At 52.7% G+C, this 26,883-nt stretch overlaps 1 protein-coding gene across 10 annotated transcripts in view; it reads right to left on the bottom strand.

The window, feature by feature from the left end:
* Nucleotides 1–6: 6 nt before the first annotated feature.
* Nucleotides 7–26,883, bottom strand: part of Ank1 (ankyrin 1) — a 199,635-nt gene continuing 172,758 nt past the window's right edge. The window contains exons 36-45 of one of the 10 annotated variants that reach the window (XM_033765349.1): nucleotides 26,104–26,235; nucleotides 25,068–25,214; nucleotides 23,713–23,781; nucleotides 23,259–23,378; nucleotides 15,081–15,621; nucleotides 11,769–12,027; nucleotides 7,891–7,974; nucleotides 6,769–6,909; nucleotides 6,409–6,543; nucleotides 7–1,185 (exon numbers count right to left, since the gene is read on the bottom strand). In XM_033765349.1, the coding sequence (XP_033621240.1) occupies nucleotides 6,445–6,543; nucleotides 6,769–6,909; nucleotides 7,891–7,974; nucleotides 11,769–12,027; nucleotides 15,081–15,621; nucleotides 23,259–23,378; nucleotides 23,713–23,781; nucleotides 25,068–25,214; nucleotides 26,104–26,235 (1,592 nt within the window). In that variant the 3' untranslated portion in view covers nucleotides 7–1,185; nucleotides 6,409–6,444. The other 9 variants (XM_010617122.3, XM_010617125.3, XM_010617121.1 and 6 more) reach the window with 9 other exon arrangements.

Raw genomic sequence — 26,883 nt, 5'->3', positions numbered from 1 at the left:
CGGCCCCTCCGCCGGACCGCACCCCTGCCTAGCCCGCCGGCTGCCTGCGCTTGAGCACCAAGTTGGCTCCGGGAGACCTCGGTGGCCCGGCGGCTGGGAACGGGCGGCTACATTCCCTAGCCCTACCCTCCTGCTTTCACTGAAAGACAGCCTGTAGCTCCTTCCCCGCAGGCTGGAGAAGTCTTGGGAGCTGAGCTGTTGTTAAGTGCTTCGCACGTACTGCTAAGTGTTTCTAGTGGTTTGCATAGTATTTATTGTTTTTCATATACACAAGGCTGATTACTGTACAGTTTATACTTGGAACACGGACTACGATAGAAGTGCTTGCAGATATAGAAAACCTCTTCTTTATGGCCATGCTGGTGCGGTCTCGGCGGCCACTGGCCCTTCTCCCGCTGAGACCTTCTGCATGGGGCCCTAGCTACTCTGAGCCCTCAGCTAAGACTGGGGTCCCGCCTCTGACTCCTAAGTGCCTAACACAAGGTACCCCAACTCAAGCTCAGGGTGATGATTTTCCATTAGAAGATAATTAATACTGAAACTGGCAGCAGGGGGAGAGTAGAAAAATCCCAGTTTGTCCACGGGGAAGTGTACACGGCTTCAGAGGCCACAGTGAAATCAGCCTGTAGGCTGCACACTGGACAATTCCCATCCCAGAGGTCTGTAGGCTCTGGGGCTGCCCCTGGGCAGAGGGGGTGGAGGTGAGTGTGGTCCGAGAGAGCTGATGGCCACGGACATCAAGGTGCTAAACTGATTTCATGCCTAGCTTTTCCTTCTTTCCAGGAAGCCCACATAGATTTCTTACAGATGAAGTTGAAAAATAGTACCCTGTACGAAGTCAAAAATCAAAATAATTTTTTTAAAAAACCCCAAACCATCCCCAGCCACAAAAGAGCCCTTTGCATTCGCGCTCCCTCTCATGTGCTCTCTCTTGCGCTGATTGTCCCTTCTCTCCCCTCTCCCCTCCCCTTGCTGACAGATCCGGGGTCGCTAGGGCAGGATTGCGGACTGTAGGTCATGCAGAGTCTACAGCCAGTGTCATGCGGCAGGAGACGAAAGGGGTCCCTCACAGAGCTCGTGCCAGAGCCTAGCGGGGCATGGGCAGCCCGTCGCCTCCAGTCCAGCGCTCCTCCTGTGTGCGTGGCAGACTGTGTGGAGTCAGGGGTTGGGTGTTGAGGTGTGATCCTGAGGCACACAAAGAAAGGGTCACTTAGGACCTAAAGGTGCAACTACCGGCAAAAACCCCAAATGTGGTTGGTGCTGGCTCGGGCAGGTCAGCAAGCAGGGGAACATGGAAGGCTGCCCTGCTGCAGATGAGATGCTGACCCCATGGACACCTGTCCATCTGTCCCTGCTCCCTGCACCGAGGCCACTGCCCAGCACTGCCTCCCACTTAGGCCTCCAGGGAAACCTGAGTAGGGTTAGGGAGAGGGCTGTATGCTGCCCCCAAAGGAGGCATGTAGGAAAGAGCCCTCCATGAACCCAGACCTCACCGAGAAAGAGGACAGGCCGGGCAGTGTGGCCTTCACACTCTCGGGCTGGCCTGGCTGCCAAGGACTCAGGTCTGCTCTGTGCCTGTCCTGGGGGCCCCCATTAGAGCACGTGTGACTGGCTTCCATAGTCAGGGCCTGGGAAGACAGCTTCTCTGGAAAGATGGGTGAATTCTCCCCAGAGCATGGTGGATCCCCAGCAAGGCTGTCTCCTATCCCCACAAGCCTCATCTGCCACGCGGGCATGAAAACGCCATGTTTTCAAGACCAGCTTCTCGAGATTCTGTCTGCAGGGACCTAGGGAGATTGGAAGAGGACTTAGCCTCCTGAGTGGGATAGTAAGTGACAGAAAGGCAGCAAAGCATTCAGAGGCAGACCTGTCCCCACAGGAGGCTCTGACTCGGGCCAGGCTAGGTGTGGCCAAGGAGCGTGTGATTAGATAGCTCCAGGGAGGGGCGGGTGCTCTCCCTGAAACTAGGCACCTTTCCTGCCAGGCTTAAGGCTGTTTGTTACCCACTGTCCTCTCTGCTGCACTCCTGCCTGCCCCTCGGGACATGTCCCTTCCTCTCAGCTGTCCCTGCCTGCCACCACCTTTTTGTTGAGCCCTCACAGTGTGTGACGAGCGGGGACTCTGAAGCCAGAATGCCCAAGTTCAGATTCTGCTCCTGCCAATTACTTGCTGCCCTATCCTGATCAAGCTGCTCACCCGCTCCATGACTTGGTTTTCTCTGCTACGAAATGAGGGCAGTGGTAGGACCTCCCTCATCAGGCCACTGTGATGTCTGGAAGACCTAAGAGATCTGTGATGTGTTTAGGACTGCGGAAACTCTCTCTGAACTGTTATTGTTCTCTTTCCCTTTTAGCGTCGGTACTGTTTCCCTGGCTAGGCTCTAGGGCCCGGGAAATGAACACATACACCAGTGCTAGCCTCTTGAGTAGAAGACTGTCTGGAACCGGAGCCTTGGAAAGACCCACTGTTAAGTAGAGGAGAAAGTTCAAGTCTTAGAGGCTGTTGTGGTACAAGTGCCCATTTTGTCAGGGTAGAGGGACTTAGGAGGAGCAGAACTAGGTGCAGGTGGAGTGCTGCGACCCATGCCCCTCCTACAGCTGGGCCTGGGCCTAATCTGAGAAAGGGCTCACGTTTCAAATCTCAGAAAGCCGCCCTTCCCCTCCGCGATGCGCCAGCCAGGGTCTCCCCTGGACTCGCTGTGGTGGCCCCGCGCCTGCGCTGTCTCCCCTCTACTCATGTCCTCTCGGGGGCTGAGTGAAGGGTGGACAAGAGCACCTTGCTCCCCATCCCCCATGCAGACTACTGTTCCATCTCAGATTTATCAAAACATCCTATTGTCAGAGCTAATCAAGTCTTGCAGCCACACTGAAAGGAAAGTGCCCCTTAAAAAAAATAGGAAAACAAAAAAGACAGTGGCCTTTTCCGTCCGCAGCTTTCCAGAAGTTCCTTCAAGGATGAAGACTGCCGGCCCAGGCTGTTGGTACCCGGTTCTGCAGCGCCCCTGCCCCGCACTGCCCTAGTGACACCATGCACGAACACTGGCACAGAGCAGAACCTACGACCTCCGCAATCTGCTCCAAACCAGAACCACCTTGACTCCACAGCAGACCCCTGCCTGTCAAATGTGCCCTTCAGACAGTACCCTCATCTGTCAGGCCTCAAGTGCCAAAGCCTCCCTGAAGCGGGCCTTGCCAGGACGACACATCCTGCCCCTACCTGAGCTGCAAGCCTGCGTTCATTCTAGTCCCCTTTGCACGTGAAGCCTACAGCTGTGCCACTGGCTTCCAGGAGATTTGGGAAGAAGAATCAAAACAAGTCCTAGTAACTTAACTTTCAGTATGCATGGAAAATGCCTGAGCAGATCAATGCCGCATCTTGAGTTTGAGAATTTTAACTGGCAAGACTGGGGCAGAGACCAGAAATCCACACTGTTTTCTCAGGATCTCACATACAAGAGCCCTCTGCTCTTGGGTTCCTGCCTAGGAGCCCATTTCAACAAGACTCTCTGAGGGCTGTCTCCAAGGGATGTGGAAGCCCTCTCACAAACATAAACTCATCGATCCCGATAGCCACCTTGCAAGGAAAGGATTGGCATTATTGCTACTTTGTGCATAACAGACCTGAGGCTGGGAAGGTCAACTGATTTGCCCCGAGTACCACAGAAGATAAAAGCCCCCACCGACTAAGACCATGGATGCTCTTATTTTCTCTTTATAGCAGGTCTCAGTTACTCATACACTTTTATTTTTCTGATGCTAGTGATTGAATCCAGGGCCTCATCTGTGCCAAGTCTGAACTCTGCCACCGAGCTCCATCCCTGTAAGCGTTTATCTTGCAGTGTAACACACAGGAAGGGACTGTCTCCTCCTTCCTTGAGCAGTCTGACACTCTGGGATATCAGATGACTTGTTTAAGGTTGCGTAACCCGGAAATAGAAGGAGCCAGCCACTGAATCTTGACTCTGAGTCCCTGCTGTCTGAAACAAATACAGCTGGCTTCATACTCCACAGCAGTCATGCTCCCCAGAGTGTGCACAGACTGGATCCCTATGGGAAGTGCAAGCCCGGGCTCCTATTAGCCTCTGTTCATAGCATTTTTGTTACCCGTGGATACATAACCCTTCATGTGTGCTTCCGTTTAAAGATGCCGTGTTGACACACTGGCTGCTTGAGTAACACCCTCAGCACCAGCAGCACAGTAACATCCACCGGGAGCACACGTGTGCTCTCTGGAAGGCACACTGCAGCCTCTTGTTGCTCTCAGAAACACTGGACAGGGCCAGGGATTTGGCTCAGTGGTTCCGGTGCCTGCCTCGCAAGCACAAGGACTGGAGTTCAATCCCCGGTACCAAAAAAAAAAAAAACAAACCACTGGACCGCCCTTCCTCACTACCGTGGAGATGGTTTTAGATGGCGAGATCACCGGGGACAGACAGACGTGCACAAAGCGTCACACAAGGGAGACCGCAGCAGGACACATGTGCCGTGTGAGGGCGGATGCAGCACAGGGCTGCCTTGGTTGGCCTCAGCTGGGAACACCCACCCTGGCTGACACGAAGCTTTTGCTGCTGGGTGCGCGTCTGTGAGCGACACAAAAGTGTGGTGGGCACTGGCTTTGGGTTACAACCTTGAGGAAGTGGGCAGAGCTGCGGATGAGGATCGACTACACTTGCTTGCAAGGTGGCGGCAGGAAATAGACCTAAGAGCCTGCAGCCCCTTTGCTGTCCTCTCCGTAGCCTTCGCTCTTGAGGGGAGGGCTCAGCATTTTAGGCCACCCCAGAGGTCCTTAGCTAGGCAGGGCCGCTGTGCCCTCAGCGCAGCCCCCGCCACGTGTGTCCTTTTGTCTTTTACTGGCGGAGGGCCCAGTGCTGTCCTGGAGCCAGCCTGTCCGTGTTCCTGACACCCACACTCCTGCGGCCTGGTCCCCAGTTACCTCTGGAGCTTTTGACCTCTGCAGATTATCTACAGCAAATTAGAAATAAATTATGAGCCCTCCTTCCCCCTAGCCGAGCTGCTGGGCTGCCTATCAGGGACACTGGTAGCACCACAGCGAAACTGGAGCTCGGATTTAAAGCTGCTGCGACTACAAGAAAATTAGGCAGAAGAGCACTCATCCTTCAACTCTCCTCCTTGCAATTCTTTGCCCCTCTGGGTTATTTCCAGGACCAGAAAGCTGCTAATGACAGCCTTCTACGTGAGTGGTGGTGGCAGGGCCCCTGGCTGTGCAGGGGTTAATGCTGTGACCTGCTTAAGCTGCTGAGGAGTCAGGTCTAATTTTATCCTCCGACTGGACCCGCCAGTACTCTTTTTTTTTGCTCAAGCGCTGAGATATGTTGAGAAGCACCAAGTCAGCACTTCTGGTTGTGTGGGAGGCAGCAGGTCCTGCTTTTTGCAGAATGCAGAAAGCCAGTGCCTCTTGCTGCTCAGCCCCAGAGCCAGACCTCCGAGACAGCACCAACCGCTCTGTACTGTGCGGGGTCACAGTGGTGTTAGGAAATAGACCCCCAACCCAATGCATCCTGTACTGTGCTGCCCCGAGTGGGGCAGTGAAGGGCCTCGGGCAGCTCAGGACAGAATCCCTCAGGGAGGCTGGGATCAGAGCTGGCCAAAGCCCCCAGCACTGTGCTGCCTGATAGAGACCCTCACTGCACCCATGACCCCCTCCCCCAGTCCTTCAGCCCAGGCTTACACTTGCCAGGTGCTGGCACCCAGCCCCAACCAACCCTAGTGACCTTCCTGATGTTCCACAGGATGCCACCTGGCCCCGGGCCCGTCGACATAGACCCTGCCTTGAAAGCAATAGGGACAGAACACGAGGGAACATGGAAGCCTTGGGCCGGGCTGGTCAGCATTCAGTTGGGGCCGAATTCAAAGGACAGCCCAGCTCCAAGCCTTGGAGCCCATCCTGAAACGTCACAGCCCGTGTGGACTCTGCTATGCACTTAGTGGCCTGGCCTCCAACCTCTACAGCCATACTGCTTGGTTTCCATGACTACTTAGACTGTTGGAGTACTTTTCACTCATCAAAGCATTGTTTGTTTCAAAGCTGTACAGGGCTAAATTCTCAGCTCAGGGGCAGAGCATTTGCCTACCACGTGTGAGGCCCCGGCTCTACACCAGCACCACAAAACCCAAACCAAACTGAACCAAACCAAAATACACTCTCATACTCCCTGAGAAATGGGTGTAGGAGACGGGCTCGCCTCTGTTTTCTTGACCAGGATGCTGAGGGCTTAGGCAGGTGCTACAGGGGCAGAAGGAAGCTGGGCCTCTGGCCACACCATCAGGGTGGTCACCTGCATGACGCTGGCAATGGGAGCTGAGCGCCCTGGGAGTTGGGCACTGGGGCAGCCATGCAACTGTCACCGAGGGCTCATCCACGCAGAAAGGAGGAAAAAGCCACCTTTACCTCCTGAGAGGCTGCTCCAAGAAGAGAGGCTTGAGATCATTGTTTGCCCCGCTTCAGGCTGGCCCGCTTCACTATCTGAGCCCCCTTTCTGCCCTCTATCGGGTCCGGCTGTAGGCCACTCCCTCTCACCTCCACCTGCAGACAGCAGTAGGACAGAAAGCGGGACAGACCACACAGAGAGATAAGAGAAAAGTAGGGAAATGAAGGAAAATGAACAGTACTGAGCTGGCAGAATACTGTCCCCAAGCAGGAAGGTGACAGAGGAGACTAGGTGCAGACTGAGCTGGCCACAAGGCCACAAGTGAGTGCTCTGGGTCCATTGGAAGAGTGGGCCTCCAGGGTCCACAGCCCCCTCAATACCTTGTCAAGTTTTGTAATGAAATCGGGGTCGGTTTCCAGCACACTAGTGTCCTCCAGGGGACTCCCAACAATCACCTCCTCGTGTTCCTGGGTGTCGTCGGCACCAGATGAGTCTATCTGCCGAACAACTTTGCGGATGATCTGGAAAAGAGAAGGAAGGGGCAAGGGGATGGTCAAGCCGCCACGGCAGAGAAGAGCAAGAGCACACTCCCAGGAGTGAGAGAGGGAGGAACAGCGCCTTCCTGAGGGGCCGGGAGAGGGCCTGGGTCTTGCCGCCCTCAGTCTGTGGGAACAGGTCAGGGGGCGGGCTGGACTCTGTGGAGGGTTCTCGGTACATTTTACTTCCTGACCAAGGTCTGGGCGTGAATGATGTTATCTGAAGCCCACAGCATTTCCCTCTGCCCCTGGGTCTGGACAGGTGCTGTCACCCATGCCCGCAGGCAGGGGCGTTTCCTTTTCATCTGCAGGAATTCATTTTACCCACCCAGCACGCCTTCACTCACCCGAACACTCAAACACCCTTTACACTTGCCATGTGCTCAGAAGCAGGAGGTGAAAACACAGATACAGCCCTTGCCCACGCAGAAGGGGAGAGGAGGACATGAGGGTCTCGCTCCTCTGCCAGTGCAAGCCATCTCTGTGGACATGCATGCGAAGCCCTCCCTCTGCTCACCCTGCTGGCTCCAGTAAGCATGGGGCTGACCCCTGCCAGGCAAAATCACTCTGCCGCGTTCACACAAGCTCTGAGTTTGCAGAGGGCCCGCGTCTTTCTTAGCGGGGGCAGCCCTGGGAGGCTGGGGATGGGCACACTGTTCTCCCAGTAGCTATTCTCAGGGCCAGGCACCACAGAACTAGGTTTGGGATGGTTCCTGGGGGCTGGTCCTCTGGAATAGGGGACAAAAGCATTCAGGTTGGGTCAGACGAGGTAGCCATGAGGACCACCATGTCCCGAAGGCCAGTGTTCTAGCACTTGCACTGTCCCTGCACAGCCATGGAGGGGAGGACCACAGAGTTCCCACCTGTTAGGGCCACCATGAGACGCTGCTTCGAGTCGAGTCCCACTCCCGTCTAGTGTCCAGCCCTGCCTGCCTGTTTCCAGCTCAGAGGGCTCTCAACACCCACCTTCTTGGTGACAAAGTTGCCTTGCTCATCTGTGAATTGTTCCTCTGTCACCTGCTCCCCTGGAATATTCTGAAGCTCATTGCCCTGGTATTGGAAAAAGAGAAATAAAATCCAAGGTAGGTAAGTGGAGGAGGAGCAGGAAATGAAAGAGCCGTGTAGCCATAGCCATAGCCTCATCCGAGGAAGCCCCCCCGGGGGGGCAGGAAATGGCAGCTCAGTGTTGACACTGAAGTGGCCGCTCAGGGGCTCCCAGAGTGTGGGCAGTGCTACACAGGCTGCAGACAGGATGCCCAGGCTCTCAGCAGCTGGAGACTTGACCCTTACAAGGCCCCTAGTGAGAATGTGAGCTTCCTAAAGGCCCCAAGAGGAGGCACTAGGGCTGCAAGTTTACAGCTTGATGGCTCAGAAGCCCACTACAGACAGCTGTCCCGAGCGTGACCTTCCCACCATCCCACAGCCGGTTGGTGGCACAAACAGGACATGAGCAGGCCTCCTGCGTTCCACAGCCGGGCTTTCTCAGCCATCACCCTGTATCGGCCCCAGGGTCCCATGCAGGCGCTGTGCACAGCTCTGGGGCCTGGTGCCAGGCCTGACCCTTGAAGGCCCTCTTGATCCTTCTTTTTCAATGCAGCCCCTGGCTCCAGTGCCCCCCACCCCATGGCACCCTGGGGCCCCACCCTGGCGGTTACCTTCAGGAAGACCCTCCGCCGGACCACCCTGGTAGAGACGGTCTCCTCCTCGTCACTGCAGCCCTCACCCTCCCCGAGCTCCTTGTCGAGCTCCTGGTGGATGTGCTTCAGCACGAAGCACAGGGAGCCCTTGACGATGTGCATCACATTCTGACAGCTGACCAGGAAAAAGCCCAGCAGCACCAGGGTGACCAGGACCTGGGTGATGAACGTCCACATCCTCACCTCCGCTCGCCGGCCTGGCCCTCCTGGGACTGGCGTGGCCAGGGGTGGGCCGCCACAGGGACCCAGCTCATTGTCCGCGGCCACCCCCGAGTCCCCCCACAGCCCCTTTCATTGTGTCTGACTCTGTCTCTCTGGCCTGCTCTGTCTCCGGCTGTCTCCCAGCTGAGCAGCCTGGCCTGAGTGCCCCTCCTGCCGCGCAGCCCCAGGCTCTGCCCTCACGCTCAGTGACATCAGGCATCTATGATTTAAGTTCCCAGACCAGCTGCAGGGGCTGTCCAACTGGGCTAGAAGGGTGCTGGCAGGTGCTACGTCCATGGCTGGAGGCACATGTCAAAGTCACCGTGGAGTGGCAGGGGCTGGTCCATTGGCCTTGCCAACCAGTCTATTCCTGTTCTGCCAAGCTCCTGAGCCAGGGACTCTAGAAAATAAGAATTCTGAGAATGTGATTAACTCCTGCATCTCCTTAGTGCAGTGATCAGAATGATATCGTCTCACAAGAGGCCTGGGACTGGGAAGTACCCCGGAGACTGAAGGGTGCGTTGTAAAAATAGCCCTGAGGGCGAGTGATTGCTCAGGCCCCGCCTGAGGAGCAGGGCCAGGCTCTGCTGTACAGCACCGACTGAGGCTGGCTGCCTCTCCTCTTCCACAGGCTCTTGGCCCTTCCTTTATGGGCATAGCGACTCCCCAGGCCCTGTGTGCCTGTTCAGGGCCTGTCCTTAAAGGCTCTTCCCTCCCAGGCTGCAGTACCCCCTGAGAAGGAGCCAGGAGTATTTCACTGGGGTCCACCCTGCGGCCCCAGCAGTGGCGGTGGGAAGGACTTCACCTTGGGAGTCAGGCTGTTCCCGAGTAGCGGGAAGAACACAGATCCCAATACAGCATTTTGGCCCCACAACTCACTTTCCCTACCTGTAAAAGAGAGGTGAGGTGCTCCACCTACCCCTTTTCAAGAGTGTGTCCTAATACTACCTCTACAGGTAACAGTGCAAATCCACTCTTAGGCACTGTGTGTGGTCCCCACAGGAATGTGGTCCAATCCCACGGCCACCCTGCCACATGTCTTCCCTCATTCTCCTGTGTCTCACTGAGATCAGCAAAGAGCTACTCGCCCAGTGGAAGGGAAAGCGAGTGAGCCACGTTCCAAGTCCTGCCGTGCCCAGCGCAGCCGCACTCCTACTAGATGGGCCAGGGAGAGAAAAGCCAATAGCACACTCAAAGGCACCATCATGGGCGAGAAGCCAGGCTGAGAGGGCGGCTCAGCAGTGAGTGCTTGCCGAGCACACGAGGGCCTAGGTTCCGTCCCCTGTGCCCCCAAAACAGCCAAAACAAAAGAGCCCACCTTCAACTATTTCAACCTGGGTCTCCAGCGGAATGACCTGGGTTGTTATCCTTCCCGGCCCACCTCCAGGCCCCCCCATGGCCTGGCATCTCTGCATCTCTCTGTCAGTTTTCAGAGAATCAGTGGAAACACTAACACATGGGAGCTTTGTGACAGCCTCTTTATCTTCGTCTGGGTCCTGTCAGATGACTCCTGACAACTTCCAGCCCATTCCTCCAAGTGTCCCCAGACCAGAGGACCACGGGGTCTCTGTTTTCAGGCATGGAGGCGGCCCTGTATATATTCACCCTAGCCACAATGTGGAGCTAGAAACAAGGAGAAAGCCACCAGGCCTCAGTTTCCCCACTTATAATTCAGGGAGGTGGGAAGGCAATTGAGAAGCCCAGTTCTGGGGTACCCTGGGCTGTCCTGCTTTCTGTCTCTGCTCCCCAGTCATCCTCTCTCCAAGGGCTGCCTGCAGAGCGGTAGCAGTAAAAAGCACTCCTGGCTCCTCCTTTCCCCCACAATTGGGAACAGACCTGTGATTACGGTCACCTGTGCTCTGGGGCGCACACCTGTTCCTGCAAGAGGCAGCACGAGGAACCAAGAAAGAGCCTAGATGCAGCGGGTGCTCTGTGGTTAAAAGGACCAGAGTGCTTGTCACGTCCAGGTGCACGTACTTGACAGGGAAGCTTTCTAAATAAAACCCTACAGCATGCCTGAGAGCTCAGAACTGCTGGCTGGAGAGCCGAGCTGGTCCTGAAGTCCTCAGAGTGCTGTGCCAGGGTGGAGGTTCACAGAGGGAGGCCAGGAGAGAAGGAAAGAAAGAAAAAGGAGAAGGGGAGAGGTGGAGGAAGTAGCTCCTGTTGAGGAAGGGGCACCGCGGAAGAAGAGAAAGGAACCAGCAAAGTCGGAGAACACAGTGACCCTGTCCCTCAGTGTGCGGACACAGACAGCACTGCAGATGTGACGGCTCACGCGGACGAAGGTCTGGGCTTTGCTTTGGGGCACTGTGCGGGAAGGGAGGCCCGGAGGAGACTGCTTGGTTAAGAGTGGGGGCTGTGAACCTGGGAATGAGGAGGTTGGCTTGTAGGAGTAGAGGAAGCAGAGGAGGATGGAGTCCAGGAGTGGCGGGGAGGGCAGGTGGGAGGCCAGGGCAGCTTAGGAGGATGAAGGAGGCTGGCTCTGTCCACCACCTCGCAACCCTTAGGCCCAGTTCGAAAGCGTGCCGAGTTCGGTCATCTGTGCACCTTCCCTGGCTACCAGCACAGATGCAGAAGATGAGGGGCCAGAATCACCTGGTGCCCAGCTATCCCAGCTCTAAGCCCTTCCTGAAATTCAGTGGACAGAAAGATGAAAGCCATGGCTTTGGGGTCGCTCAGAGTAACTCAGAGCCCACACAGACCATTCACCACAGCCACCTCGCTGCGGGGGAAGTGGGGACGGATGGTAGCAGCGGCTGTGTGAGCCTCTCCTTCCCTTAGTAGAGTCAAGGAAGCAGAAAGGCGACCAGACTTCACAAGCTTACTGACAGAAGTGAAGTCACCACTGCCATTTTGAAAGACAGGAAATACACTCAGCTCTGGCCCAACCACATACACACACCCCGCACCGCACTGGAAAGTGGGCGGCGCTGCATGGTTTCTCACCTGTCCCACCTGCAGGAAGGTGCTCCTGGCTGCCCGCATCCCCCCTTCCCTGCTGGCCTGGGGGCTCTGGGGCTCAGGCTGTGCTGTCCACCTGTGTTCGCCTGCAGACATCAATGCCCTGTCGTGCTCTGACCCTTGGGTGGTGGACGCTGTCATCTGGAATGAGCGTGGGCCTTGCGTGGCCTCCTCTGGCCAGGAGCCTCTGGCTGCGTCTTGCAAGTAGGAGGCAATGGAGCCTTCTGAATCCCAGTCTTGTGGTCTGAGTGCAGGATGGGGTCACACGGCCAGGGAGACAGAAAGGGCACCTGGTCACTTCTGGCTCGGCTTTTCCAGACAGCCCCCCTTCCAGGGCCCTGGCACCCTCCTTGTGCCCGTGCTCCCTCACACTCTGCATCGTATCTGTCAGCAAATCTTTCTGGTTTCTGTACTCAGCCCTTCCCACCTGCACTGCCTCCTGGTCTATGCCAGCAGCAGCCAGCCCTGCCTCCACCTGGCCATGCCAGGCTCTTTGCATAGCAGTTGCCAGATCCTGTTGTTTCTCTGCTCAGAACCTGCTCAGGAAATGCCATCCTCCTTTTGGGACCACGAGGCCTGACCTACCCGACCCTGTGAGCTCCCCGGCCTCACCTGCCTGCTCACCTCTGCCTGGTGCGGGCTGGGCCAGGCTACCCTCTTTCACCATGTCACTAGCTGGGCCCCTCCCCTTCACCTCCTTGGGTTTCGCTCAGGCCTGCACTGCCGCCCTCTGTGAGTCGCCCACACCCTCACATCCCTGTCTTCTACCGTCTCCTTTGTTTTGTTTCCTCTGAGCACTTGTCATTACCCAGGATCCCCTGGGTATCCAAGGGGATTGGCTTCAGGGCCCACATGGATGCCAAAATGCGTGGGTGTGCAAGTCCCTTACAGATGAGGTGTGATAGAAAATAGTGGCGACTGTTTACATTTTAAAAATTTACCACAGTAAAAGACGTCACTGTCCATCTCCCCCAAAGTACTCCCCTAGATTCAAATACAGTTAGCCATTCATTCTTGCCACTTTCTCTTCTGGAAACTCTGGAGTCCTCTTTTGTGAGTGTCTTTAGTTGCAATGTTGTGACCACGTGGGTGTCCTGTACTGATTCCAAACCTTTAACCTTCCTTGGTCATTTTAACCTGGGGAAAGAGCCAGAAGCCTCCCTGGGGTGGATCTGGTGAACGGGGCAGATGGAGGCACTGGGATGTTTGCAAGAGGCCATCTTTCCACTGGGTGGGCCTTGGCAGCAGTATCCACTGCAGTTCGATCACACTGCATAAAGACACTCAGAGAAGGGGCCTTCGCAACTGCTTCAGAGAGCGCAAGAGTGACAGGGTAAGTGTTCAAAGGAAAGGAGACTGCTGGGGGGTGAGGGACAGTGTGTCTTTAATTGTAATACATTTTTAAAAAGGAAACATTTTTCTTTCTTTTCCTTTTTTTTTGGTACTGGGGATCAAACTCGGGACCTTGCGCTTGCGAGGCAGGTGGCGGAAACACTGAGCTAAATCCCCGGCCCTAAAAATGTAAACATTTTTATGTATTTTGATCACAATTTGGAAAATGGTGTTATATTTGCCTTTAACCTGTGCACAACACCTTTTATACTTTAGACAAAACTTAGATGACTTGTAATAACAGACATAATGTAAATGTTAGGTAAGTAGTTGCAATACTGTATTATTTAGGAAATAGGAAAAAAGTCTGTTCATGTTTGGTATAGATTCTTTACGTAACACAATATTTTGGCTCCACGGCTGGATGAATCTGTAGATAGGAAATTCTTGGGCCAACTGTGCTTCAGATTTTATTTTTATATCATTAAGCTTATCTACAGCATGTGCTTCTTGTGGTCAGAGACTTTCGTCTGATTTTCTCCCTGACACCTTCTATCATCCAGACAGTTTTTTGGAGGTGCCTGATACATAGCAGTTGCTCAGTGAATGTTGTTTAGTGACAGAAATTTACCTGTCCACACTGGTTGGCTGTCTAAGCTCATGGAGCCAGGAAGCGACACAACTATGCCTAGAATTCAGGCCTTCTGGCTGTCAGTGACCCTGTGGTTTTAAGGCTGTAGTGGCTGCACACAGCAAGCATTTGCTAAATTTGTGGTGGAGGAAGGGCTGGGCTGTTGCAGTCACAGAAGGTGGCACCCATAGGCCTACCAATGTTCTACTTGGAGCCTTTGCAGCCTCTGTCTGTCCAACTGTCCCCACTGATCAAAGGATACAAACAGATCTCCCTCTCCCTCTCCCTCTGTCTCTGTCTCTCTCTTGGTGGTATGGGGCATTGCATCCAGGGCCTTTGCACTGAGTTACTCCTTACCTTTCTAAATTCTGAGATAGGATCTCACTAGTCTAGGCTTGAACTGGTGATCCTCCTGTCTCAGGCTCCCAGAGTGCTGGGATTCCAAGCACGTGCTAGCAGGCCCGCCTGGCTCAGACGCCATCTTTTAAATGACTTATCCTACTGTGGTCCACACTGAATAGCCCCTGGGGAAGACCTGGGCCTGAGGAGCATCAAGGACAGGAAGAGGAAATGAGGAAAGCTTCGCCTGACCTACTCTGTGCTCCACTCTGTTCGTGGTTACAGTTCTGGGGGTACATGAACCATATCCTGCCTACCAAGCAAAACAATATGGAGGAAGGGCCTCTGTCCTCCAAGTCCTGTGCCCGCCTGGGGAGGCCTAAGTGATATCCAGCTCACATTGGTCTCTTTCTTTGCCACTGCAAGGGACCATCTCACTGCTAAGCCCAGGCTTCACTCAATACAGTGCCGGGGACCGGGTGGAGCTGCTATTAGAACAGGGCGAGCTCACAGAGTCCAGGGTCTGCAGGGGGCAGTGGGCCTCGCTCTTGGACTGCCAGCTCTGATTCCCATCAGGCACAGGGCCTGCTTTCCCAGCCAGGCAGCTGGGAAAGAGGACAACGGTGCTTAACTGACAAAGGCTCTTTCCTGCCCAAAACCACCAGCCTCTCTCTCTCAGAAGTGCTAAGGAGAAAAACACAGAGGAGCCCACAACACTGCTATAGCAGTGCCATGAGCCGTGGCCTCCCCAAACCTCCGGACCTGTGTGCTGTCCTTTATCCATACCACTCGGCACCTCTCCTGCTGGCCACACCCAAGGAGCTGGCGGACTGCAGCTCCATTCTCACACATGCATGGTAGCTTCAGCGGCAAGCTGGCGCCACACCCTTTGAACAGCAGCCTCTCAGCATCTCCTCTGCGCTCACAGCAGGACACTCTTTCCTAGGAGCCCAGGAAGGCATGAGGGAGCTCTGCTACCGAGGACCAGCCCTTACCTGTCCTGGTTCCTCTCCAGCAACCGACTCACGGAGGGCGAGACTGTGGTTCGAGCTCGCACCCTCTGCTGGCCTGCAACAAGAGACACTTCATTCTCTGAGTCCTGTCCTGCACTTGCACAGTCCTCCTGCCTCTTCTCTTCTGACCTCTGACCTTCCTCCTGGCCAAGCAAATCTGCATGGCCATTTGTGGCATCTGAATCCACTGTGTCGTCCTCCACAAGGTCCAGAGAGCCGAGCTCGGGGCCCCGTGATTCCTCTGAGGGTGCCCCCTCCAACTTCCACTCTTGTGTGGCGTCAGAGTCCTCAGCCTTGCTGCACTCCAGAGAGGAGTCCTCAGCAGTGACCAGGGAGGGCGTGAGGCCCGCAGACCACACCTGCATGTCAGACATCTCCAGCATGGCATCATGCTCCTTGGTGGCCAGGGGCATGGCGTCTATGACGGCCACCTCGTTCCAGTACTGGTCCCCGTGCAGTGGAGGGGGAAGCGCGTAGTGCAGGGAGGCAGGGGACAGCAGCTCGTCCTGCAGCGAGGAGTAACCTGGATGGGCAGACAGAGGGCAACATGCTCCAGAAGCGATTTTTGTCACCCATGCTCACATGCAGGCACACACACACACACGCACACGCACACGCACACACACACACACACGCACAGCCACAGAAATGCATGCACATTCGGGCAGGGGCTTTCCAAGCTCTAAGTCCAAAGCTCAGGCCTTGTGGCTGCTGCCCAAGACACCGGGGCAAGAGAAACAAGGCTCTGAGCTGGGTAGGGGCAGCCAGGGAGGAGGGCAGAGAGGTGGGGGTGCCTTCACTGGATGGCAAAGAAAAGAAATTAGAATTCTTTCTTCTCCAGCTCAGAGCACCAGATAAAGAAGGCTTTATCCAAAGGACGTGGACTCCGATCGACCTGATTAGAGGGAAGCCCCACTTCTCCATGGCTGGGCAGGAAGAGGAAATGTTCTCTTTCTTTGCTCAAAACTTCACGTTACCACATTGTTTAGGGTCCTGTTGGGGATGTACCTTGATGGGAGAGTGCAGCGCCCACCCAGGACCAGGGTCAGTAACCGGGCTGCCCTGGAGGGGTCTAATGGGGTACACTGAACAGCCACAGACCTCAGTGCGGTGGTCAAATGGGAAACAGGCTTCTGGGTTTGGCAGGAAGTGACTTTTCCTCAAGTTGCATATTGGTTCCAGAAACAATGATCTACAGTGGCACAGGTGAGGGTTCTAGGGTTCAAAAATGGGGGCAAGGTCAGAGGGCAACATGAGCCCAGGCACACCTGCCTGCAGCTCCCTGCTCTGGGTCAGCAGGGACTTGCTGGGATCAGGCCCGTGGTCGCAGTGGCCCGTCCACGCCTGTGCCCTGTGGACTGGCTCGGATGTGCGTCCCCGCCCATGCTCTGGTTGCTGTGATACTGGCTTCCTGGTGTTCTGGGTGACTGTGGGGTTGAGGGGATGTGAGCGTGGGTGGAGTGGACGCCAGGGCTGCAGCAGGGCTCCTAGGCTCCTGTTCAGAGCAGGTGCTGACTGGTTGGGAGAACAGACTCCCAGACAAGGGTCTCCCTTTGGCACAGCTTATCTGGGGAGCAGACAAAGGCGGTTGCTGGAATGGGCCAGGGTACCCTGCAGTCTCTAGGGAACTTTCTCTTGGCTAAAGAGGCCCTCGGTCTGGTGTCAAACTCTTCGACCTGCCAGTTGTCTCCACCCCTAGCAAGGAGGCCTCCTCTGTCCCCCAGCTCATCCCCTGGCTCGCAGCCCTGAGCCTCAAAAGCGCCTGCTCACCCTCATCCCCACTTCTGACAACACCATCTCCTCCTCAGTCACCTACTTCTCACCCAGAAAACATTCACTGATGTCCAATTCCCTGCCAGGCACTGTGCTGAGAGGTTGGGGATCACAAACACAAACCCAACAGAACACAGATCTGTCTCTCCTTGCCCTCTTTTTATGACATTTTCCTGTCGACTACAGCTCACCACATTTGACCTATACCCTTCACTGAGATGGTTCACTGGGAACCCACCATCCTTGGTGACTACCACAGGGCTCTCAGGATTTGTGGGGACACAGCAGGAAGTTCAGATGACTCCACTAGGAAAGGGGCCACTGTAGCCAGCATCCACTGGTGTGCCCACCGTGCCAGGAACTAGCCATGTGCCCCACAGGCCTTCTCTGTCCAACTTTCCCAGCAGACCGGAGCCTCAGGGTCTCCAGGCACCAAATCGGGGGGACTAGCTTATTGTCTTGGCCCTCAACTGGCAGCCACTGAAATGTTCCTCGGCAGGGAAACAGATACACACCCTCGGGCACATCCCTCAGCAGGACATAGCTCAGGACAAACACAAACCATGGATGTGTACAACAGCGTGAATGAAGCCCCGATAATCATGCTGAGAGAAAGGAGCCAGACAAAGAGGGAGCACGGTCCTCATTCCATTTACGTAAAATTCTAGGGTTGTGACCGGGGGTCAGCTGTGCAGTGGTCCAGTCTAAAGGAAGCCCCTTCTGTTTCTGGCCAGACTAGGAGGAGTGAGGAGAAAGGGCTGGGTCCAGTTGGACTCCACGACTCCAAGTCACCAAGTGTGAGGATCTAACCCAAGAAACCAGGAACCAGGGTGATGGCGCCTCCCAGCTTTGTCTAGAACGCTGGAGTCACATGTCTGCTATTCTTACGATTAACCTATCTGCATCATCTACTGAGCATCTATTTAGTGCAAAATATATCCAACACATTTTTAATTGTCAGAACACTCCTCCGAGGGAAGTAATATTATTCCTTCTTTTTGAATTAGAAACTAAGTTTAGCAATTTAAGGTTACACAAGTGCAAAAATGTTACACAAAACTTTTTTTTTTACAGGAGTTGGCCATTGATGTTTTAAAAATAGCTTTACTGAGGCGCTAAAGGTGCACAAAGCCACCACCACAATGAAGACAAATACATCCATCAGCCCAAATGCCTTCCTCAAGCTTCTCTGGAATCTCCGCTCTCCCTCTACCACGCAGCCCTAATGGGTCGCACCCAGGCAGTCACTAGCCTGCTCTGGCCACTGTGCATTGGTCTGCAGCTCTACGCAGTGGCAGTACTGCGGCCGGTGGGGTTCATCCAGGGCATAATTACCGCGAACTGGGAAATACTAGCTTGCGTTTCCTAGACTTTCGGGTAAGTGGAACCATGTGGTCCATACTCATTTCATCCAACTTCTTTCACTCACCATGATCACTGAGGCTTCATCCAGGCTGGTGCCTGCATCAGGGACTCGTGTTTGTCTTGAGCCTCGTCCTGGTGGTTGGATGTGCAGAGTTCGTGTATCTACGTGTTGGTGGGCGTTTGGGTGCTGACAGGTTGGGGCTCTTAGACATAAAGTTGCTAGTGTGCACGGACACATGCTTTCTTCTCTCTTGGGTAAATACCTAGGCCTGGGATGGTTGGATTATATGGTACTGGGGATTGAACTCGGGTCCTTGAGCTTGCAAGGCAGGCCACCAAACCACTGAGCTAAATCCCCGGCCCTATGTTTAACTTTTTAAGAAAGGATCAAAGTATATTTTTATTCCAAGTGGTTGTACCATTTTACATTTCCACTAGCACTGCATGAAAAATTCCAATTCTCTCATATTCTCATTAACACTTGGTATGGTCAGTCTTTTTAATTTTAGCCTTTCTTATAGGTATGTGGTAGTATCTCCTTATGGTTTTGATTTGTATTTCCCCAATGACTAATTATGTCGAGCACATTCTTATATTCTTGTATGCCGTATATATATATTCTGGGTTAAGTGTTTAAATCTTCCACCCAGTCTAAAAATTGGGTTGTTTTCTTATTATCGAGTTGTAAAGATTCTTTATATATTATGCATACATCCTATATCAGATGACAGTTGTCGATATCTTCTTCTAGTCTGTAGCTTGTTTTGTCATTTCTTAGCAGTATGTTTTGAAGAGCAGAAGTTTTTCATTTTGATGACGTTCAATTTATTAATTTATGGGTTATGCTTTTGGTGTTATATTTAAGAAATCTTTTTCTTATTCAAGATTTCTAGGTTTTTTCACATTTTCTTCTAGAGTTTTACAGTATTAGATTTTACATGTAATCTATGATCTATCTTGAGTTAATTTTTGCATATAGTGCAAGGAATGAGACCAAGTTCATTTTAGTTTAGATTTTTGGCATAAATGTTTATGAGGAATATTGGTATGTAATTTCTTTTTTCCTATAATGTCTTTAATATTAGGGTAATGCTGGTCTTGTTAGTTGGAAAGTGATACCTCATTTTAAAATTTCTAAATTAATTATTTTGTCAACAAATATTTGGTAGAATTCACTAGTAAAGAAGCCATATGGGCCTGGACTTGTATTCATGGGAATGCTTTAAACTATACATTTAATGTTTAATTTATATGAGGCTACTAAGTTAATCTATTTATTCCTAAGTAAGCTTTGATAGTTTATGTCTTTCAAAAAAACTTAATTTCATGTATGTTCAAAATTTTTTGGCATAAAATTGTCATAATATTCCCTTATCAACCTACCCGTGGGGTCTGTAGTGATATCATACTCTCTTGTATTCTTAACATGAATCAATTTTATCTTCTTTTCTGGTCAGTCTGCCTGGGGGGTGTATCAGTTTTGTTTTTTCTTTTTTTTTTTTTTTTTTTTTTTTTTTTTTCTTGGCGTTGGACCCTGGTCCTCACTTCACATTTTTTTTTTTTTTTTTTTTTTTTTTTTTTTTGGTACTGGGGATTGAACTCAGGTCCTTGCACTTGCAAAGCAGGCACCAGAACCACTGAGCTCAATCCTCAGCCCATGTATCAGTTAACAATCTTTTCAAAGCCTTGGTTTTTGGTCTTGGGGTTTTTCTTTCTATTTTACTGACTTCATGTCTGATTTTCATTATTTCTTTTCTCCTATTTACTTTCAGCTTAATTTGATGTGTCACCAATTTTTTTTAAAGGTGGAAGATGAGATCATTAGTCGGAGAACTGTTTTCTTTTTTAATATAGGCAGTTTGTGCTTTGAATTTCTCCCTAATTATCATTGTTATAGTATCCCATAAATTTTGATGTATTGTCTTTAATTACTCAGTTCAAAATATTGTGTCTTCATGTTGATGTTGTTTTTTCTCTTAATCTTTTTAAAAAATACTTGCCGTTGTTGGGGATGGAGCTGAGGGTGTCACACATTACTAGGTGAGTACTCTGGCATGGTACCACATCTCCAGCACTGTTCTCTGTCATTGGTAAAGATGTGGTTTACTTGAAATCCATGGCCTTCTTGCTTGTATTGCTTCCAGTAAGACATCTGCTCCATCCTTAGTTTCATTCCCTTGCTCAGAACACATTTTTCTCTCTGACGTTTTCCAGGTTGTCTTTTTACCCCTGGTTTTGGCAGGCTGGCTCACGAAGCACCACAGTGTAGCTGCTTCCTGTGCATGGCATTTGTGGTATTTGTTGGATCGATGCATTTGTGATCTTCGTGGCGGAAAACTTTCAGCCTTTATTTCTTCAAATACTTTTTCTACCTTCTTCTTTGTAGGGAACTAATTTTTTATATATACTTGGTCTCCTGAAATTGCACTATAGCTCACTGATACTTTCTAATTTTTTTCTTTTCTTTATTTCATTTTTGGAGAATTCCAAGTGCTATATTGTAAAGTTCACCACTTTTTTCTGCTGCAATATCTGATCTCATCCCTTAGATTTTTCATCCTACACATCACGATTTCATCTCTGGAAGATCAGCTTAGTTTTTTGAAAAATGTCTTCCATGTCACTACTTAACTTTTTGAACATGTGAAGTACTGGATTTACTACCCTTGTCTGCTCCTTTTAACACTTGAATCAGTTCTGGGTTAGTTTCAATTGATTGCTTTTTCTCCCCTGTCTGACTATTAGAATTATCTGGTTAATAATCAGCTGAAACTTGCACAGGTCTCCAGAATTCTCTGCCTGTGCTGCTGTCTCCTCTCTGGCCCTGTGTCTTGGGAAGTCTAGCTCTCTTATTCTTCTTGGACTCTCAGCAACTTCTCAACAATTTGCCTGGGTTTCCCTAGGAACTCTGTGAAGGCAAAAATCTAGGCAGTCAGAAGACTCACCTCATTTATTTTCCATGCCTCATGGCCCACTGTCCTTTGCTGCCTGATATCCAATGTCTTGGAAGCTCTAGTTCATGCATTTTGTCCATTTTTTAGTTTCTCCAAGCAGGAGGGCATATCTAGTCCCTACTACCCTGTCTTGGCCAGAAGGAGCATTTGATATAAATAGCCACTCAAATATGGCAGATGACCATCTGTCACTCCTGGGACTCCTGGCAAGGCTTGAGTCCATGTGAGTGTGTGGTCTTCTTTGTTATCTTTTGAAGTTTTCCACCTTGAGCCTTCTATATATCCACTCTCACGGAATTCGCCCAAATGGAAGTATGTGGGAGAACACGTGCACGGCCTCTGTCAGAATCCCTGCTGTGACCACCCCACAGCCTTCTTCTGGTAACAGCCTTTAGGGAATGTGGCTGCTGCTTCTCCGTATCTAGAGGATGTCAGCTGCTCAGTGACTTCAGGGTGGAGGCGCTCAGGAGCTGCAGTCCTGGTGCTGGTGGACATTCTGTTGACTTGGAGGATGATCTCTGTAGCTCAAGGTGTTCTCATGAGGAACATCTCTCATGGTCTGGGGTGGACCAGACTACAATGAGAGCTACTGAGTGCCCTGAGCTGAGCTGTTGAAATGTCTGTTTCTTTATCCTGAGTGTGGCCAATCGTGCCAAATCTAGGAAGCTGAGCAGTGTCAGGCCTGGTTAGCACTCGGATAGAAGTGTCTATCTCTAGGACCCTTATTAAGCCCTGTCACACTTGGGTCACCAGCCCATCTCTAAGTAGAGGGGTCTCTCATTTGGGGTTAGAGGCTGAGGAAATCAGGTGAAAGGCTGGGGGCAGAATATAGTCAGGCCATCCCTCCTCCTTTCACTACATAAAATAATTATCCTACTAGCTTAATATCAGTAGCAAACAGAAGGGATGGACAGGTAGTCTGGCCTCAGAAAGCCATACTTTCCTAGCTGTGTTCATTAAGAATTGATGTAAGTAAAGTACATTGTGTTCCCAAGTAGACGTTATTACAATTCATTAGACCAAACAGAGCTGACAATGGTTCAAGATAACCATTTTATCCCTCTCATATGAGAAATTTGTTTAAGTTTTAGGACGCTTTTTTTTTTTTGGCCTAATAAGCAGTTTTTTCTTGATGTCTCTTCCACAGGCCTGGGTAGTCCTCTCTTACCAGGAGAAGCTGATTGGACTTTTGACTCAATACCCTTTGTATGACTGTGTGGTAAGAAGAATGCCAGGGGGAGGGAAGAGCCCAACTTCCTGACACCAGCTGGTTCCTCAGACTCTCAGGACGTAAGCAACTAATTCCTTCAGAAGTAGGCCTAGACTAGCAGAGAAATGAGGTGTAGTTTGAAGGAGCCAGGTGACAGTGGTGCTGGCCATCAGTGCACAGAACTGGCGGTCACCAGGACAAGCTTCATGGGAACCTGCCCAGCACAGAGTGGCAACAGCACCGGAGGTTGGTGTACCCCTGCCTTGGCCTTTGAGCCCTCTCGCACCCTTCCTTCTAGACCAGATGTGGGACACATCTCAGGACGGGGACGAGGGTAGGGAAAGGTATAGAAGCCGATTTTGATGTTTAGAAAGTGGAGGGTGCTGAGCTGGGCATCTGTTGGCAAATGTCTGCTCAGGCCTCAGAAAGGTGTGTAAGGGCAGCAACCCCAGGCCACTAGGAAACCTGCTGGGTAGGGCTTCTGGGGGTGACAGCCACACAAGGGAGCTAGGAAGGACAGACACACTCACGGAGTGGCCTCTCAAACCAGCCTAGCAGGGTGAGGAGCCTTTCGGAAACCTAGATCATATCATTCTTTTACCCAACATCCAGTGGACAAAAATCAGCGTCCTTGTGACAGGTTCTAGGGCTGGTGCCTTCGTCTCCCGGCTCCCTGTCCCTCACTGTTCTGTGAGGAAGCAGGCACAGCGCCCTGCTGCTCACCTGGAACGCTCCTTCATCTCCTTCACATCTTTGTTCAGATGCACCCACCTCACCACGCTCTGTAAGCCCCAGCCCTGGAATTTCCCCACACCGTCATGGTGACCGGCCAGCCCATGGCACGATTCCCTCACTTACTGTCTAAGAGCCACTGACAGGCTCTCCCGATAGAAGGAGGAGTTTTGTTTTGTTTTGTTGTCTCCTTGAGATCTAACTTCCCTCTTCCACCTAGAACAGTGCCTGGCAGGTCGTTGATGCCTGGAAAATATTTGCCAAATGAGCTGAGCCACTGTGGCAGAGCCCTTTCCGCCAGGCGCGGAGCACATGGAGACCCAGGCCCTCAGGGATTGTGTGTCCCGTGGAGACTGTTCCTGTTCAGACTCTAATAGCCTGTTATCTCGGTAGGCACCTACTCAGGGAACAAACATCCAAACGCCCACAGATAAGACTTGATTGAAATATCACAGGGGATACCGGGAGGCCCATGTTCCATAGAGAGGAACCAATATTTTGTCACTTGGGTGTCCTGAAGTTCGCCAAATTTCTCAGCTATCTTTTCTCTCTGGGGAAAAGAGCTGGCCTACTCGGGTACCTGCGGTGTTGCAATCAGGTCCCCAGGAAAGTGGCTGTGGTCCCAGGGTGGGATCCCTGTCCAGTGCACCTGGACAGTGAGTGTGGCACACAGTCAGCAGTCATGATGAGGCAACACAGACAACACGCCATGCACACGCGCGCACACACAGATGTCCACAGAGAAGTCCAGGAGGCGTGTGGGGGCCAGGGTCCTTCATGACATGCATCTGTGGGGACGGACAGCTCTCGTACACTGGGCCGGTGGGGACAGTGGGGACAGGAAGTGAGAGGGGATGGGGGACACGAGGTCAGGATGAGGTCAGAGGCAGAAGAGAGGCCACAGGACACCAGCAGAGGATGAGCCCGGTACGGGGGCACTGGATGGCACGTTCAGGACACAGGTCACGAAGAGAACAGCGAGGGAGCCCCGTGGGGCGTGCACATGGCCGGAGCAGCGGGGTGTGGGGAACACCGGCCGCCCAGCAGCTCTCCAGGGCGTAACTGCACAGTTAGTGTTTTTCAAATTCTGTAAGAGATTTGGGGATCCGATTTTGAAGACAATGGCTCAGCCACACAGGAGGTTGGCAGAAAGGAAGGGCCGGAAGCCAGACTGGCTTCCATGTGCAGGGCCAAGATGAAATGGTCCCTGCTCTGTGTCCCGGGCTACAGAGGGTGACACAGGGGAGGGCATGGGAGCCCCAGGCTCTGCTCCACCACAGCGGTGCCACTGAGAGGCTGAGGCAGGGACACTAGTTGGGCCGCTGATACTTCAGCCTCCTTGGGGCTGTCACACTGGGGCTCCTTGCCATGCTGAGCCACAGCAGGAAGAGTAAGGAAGATGGATGAAAAAGGGGGGCAGGGGGCGGGAGAGGGCAAGAGAGGGAGAAAGGAGAGAGAGACAGACAGACAGACTGCACTCAAAGGAGACCACTTAGCCTCTAAAAGGGGCCACAGTGGGACTTTTTAAAACACTACCAGCTAATCCACATGAGATGCTGGGCCTTGTCCCTAACCATCGAATGTTCTACACAGAGATATCCACGCCCAGGGAGGGCCCACATTTTGTGAAAAGTGACACAGAACATCCGCAGATCGCAGGGACAAGAGTCTGCCTAGTAGCTCCCTGGACTCCAGCTCCTTCCCACCACAGCAGGCCTGCTGGGACCCAGGTGCACTGGTGACAGGTGGGGGCCATTCTGCGCTGGCCACACCCACACAGGTGTCACACCTGTCTCGCCTCTGCCCTTGCTGCGAGGAGGAGCTCACCACAGGCCAACCCAGCCTCCCACCCACCTGAGGCAGAGAGGGTCTCAGGGACGGAACGCTGTGGGAAGGGGCCCCCACCCAGCCTCACCTCTGCCCAGGGAAACTCACCATTCATCTGAGAGGGCGACAGTGAGTAGTCCCGCTCGGCCTGGCGCCCGTCTGGCTTGAGGTGGCGGCTCTGTCTGCTGGAGCCTTCCAGCATATTCACGATCTCACTGCGGTCGATGTTGCGCAGGGCTGCGTACAGGTTTTCCACTGTTGGGAGGGAAGGAGAGGTGCTCGAGGGGTGGAGGTGAGTGATTCTAGGGCCCCAGGCAGTGCTGTGCAGACCTGCAGGTAGGGCCAGGAGCAGGGAGGGAAAGGTTTTCTGAAGGTGGAACCACCCTTCTGTCATCATCAAATTCCGATGCAGAATTTTTTCTTATTTACAACAGGTCTGTCCCATAAAATAACAGTGTCTTTTTTGTTGGTTTGTTTTTTGGTGGTGCTGGGATGAAACCCAGGCCTTGCACATGCAAGAATTCTACACTGAGCTACATCCCCAGTCCCTCAGTGGCCAATTTAAAAGTACAGAAAGGCTGGTAGGTTTTTGTTTATTTGTTTATAAAGCAAGAAGAATACTGCAAGCAAAAGCAGATGAGAATGGATGCTGTTTTTTCGCAATTCTGGGTCCTTGCCAGTTGATTTCTGATGTGAATGTGAACACTGGACTTCCTCTCTGGTAAGGAGACTCTGGAAAGAGCCAGACCAACCTTCCTCCAGGTCAGGAAAATGCCCTTGGGACAACAGGAACCACTCAGGCTGGGGTTTGGCCCTGAGATGCCAACACTTGTGTGGCTGGGAAATCGAACAGGAAGAGCTGGAAGACGAGAGACCTAATCCCAGCTACACATTGCCCTGCAGGGCATGGACAGTTTCCTCCTTATTCCAAGGAGGCAGAGAGGATGAGGTTAAGATTTGCCGGTCATGGGAATGTGTTCCGGGGGAACTGCTGACCAGAAGTGCGGCGTGTGTGAGAGAGGGTGAGGGCGGTGGAGACTCCCAAGGCCAACACCACAGAAGAGATTTAAAGGAAGGACTGCTCTGGCGCCACTCAGGTCTTAGCCCGCCTGGAAAGAGGGTCTCTCAGCTGGAAGGTACTGACTTTTTGCATTTTCGCCTTCCCGGGCAGCCCAGAGGCTCAGCAAGGCCGCGCTCTGCTCCCACAAGGAGTTGGGGTTTTCCACTCGGATCCTGTTGATTTCCTCCACGCTGAACTGCAGCTCCCGGGCCAGTTCTGCAAGTGAAGAACCAAGAGTGGGGTCAGCACCAGGTCAGAGCAGCTTCCCCTTCCGGGGGGCGGGTGTGCGCCTTTGTGTCCCTCAGAACCCACCGGGGCGGGCTCGCGGGAAGGCAGCAGAGAATGGCTGAACCAAGGACTGGACAGACACCCTTTCCCTTTCTCTTGGCTCCTAACCTGAACAGATGAGGATGAGCCCCTCGGCAAGGCCAGCAGCCTCTCCACGCCCCGGCAAGTTAGTCCTGGAGCTGGGAAGGGGCTGAGGCCGCTGGTCCCTAGGTAACACCGCCTCCTTCAGGCACAGGTGGGCACAAGCCACCAGGGGAGGGCGGGCTGCCATTTACAAGAAATTTGGTTTCCTCTGAATGTAAGGCAGAAGCACAGGTGGTTGGGATTTAGAAGGAAGAGAGCCTTGGAGTGACTTCAAGGAAAGGAAGCCCAAAGAGAAAGTGCGTCAGAACACGCGTGTACAGCACACGCAAATGTGCACCGCACATACACACACGAGCAGAGGCCCCCCCTGCCGTGAACACACGCACAACACAGAGTGCACACACGCACAAGTGTGTACACACACACACCTCAAGAGGCAGGAGAATTTTTTTTTTTGTTTACCAGGGAACTTAGGATCGAACTTGGGACCTT

This window comes from Fukomys damarensis, unplaced genomic scaffold, assembly GCF_012274545.1.
Source record: "Fukomys damarensis isolate Sample0158 unplaced genomic scaffold, DMR_v1.0_HiC HiC_scaffold_18, whole genome shotgun sequence".
Taxonomy (NCBI): domain Eukaryota; kingdom Metazoa; phylum Chordata; class Mammalia; order Rodentia; family Bathyergidae; genus Fukomys; species Fukomys damarensis.
The sequence above is the reverse complement of the archived record's forward strand: the minus strand, read 5'-3'. Positions and strand labels throughout refer to the sequence as shown.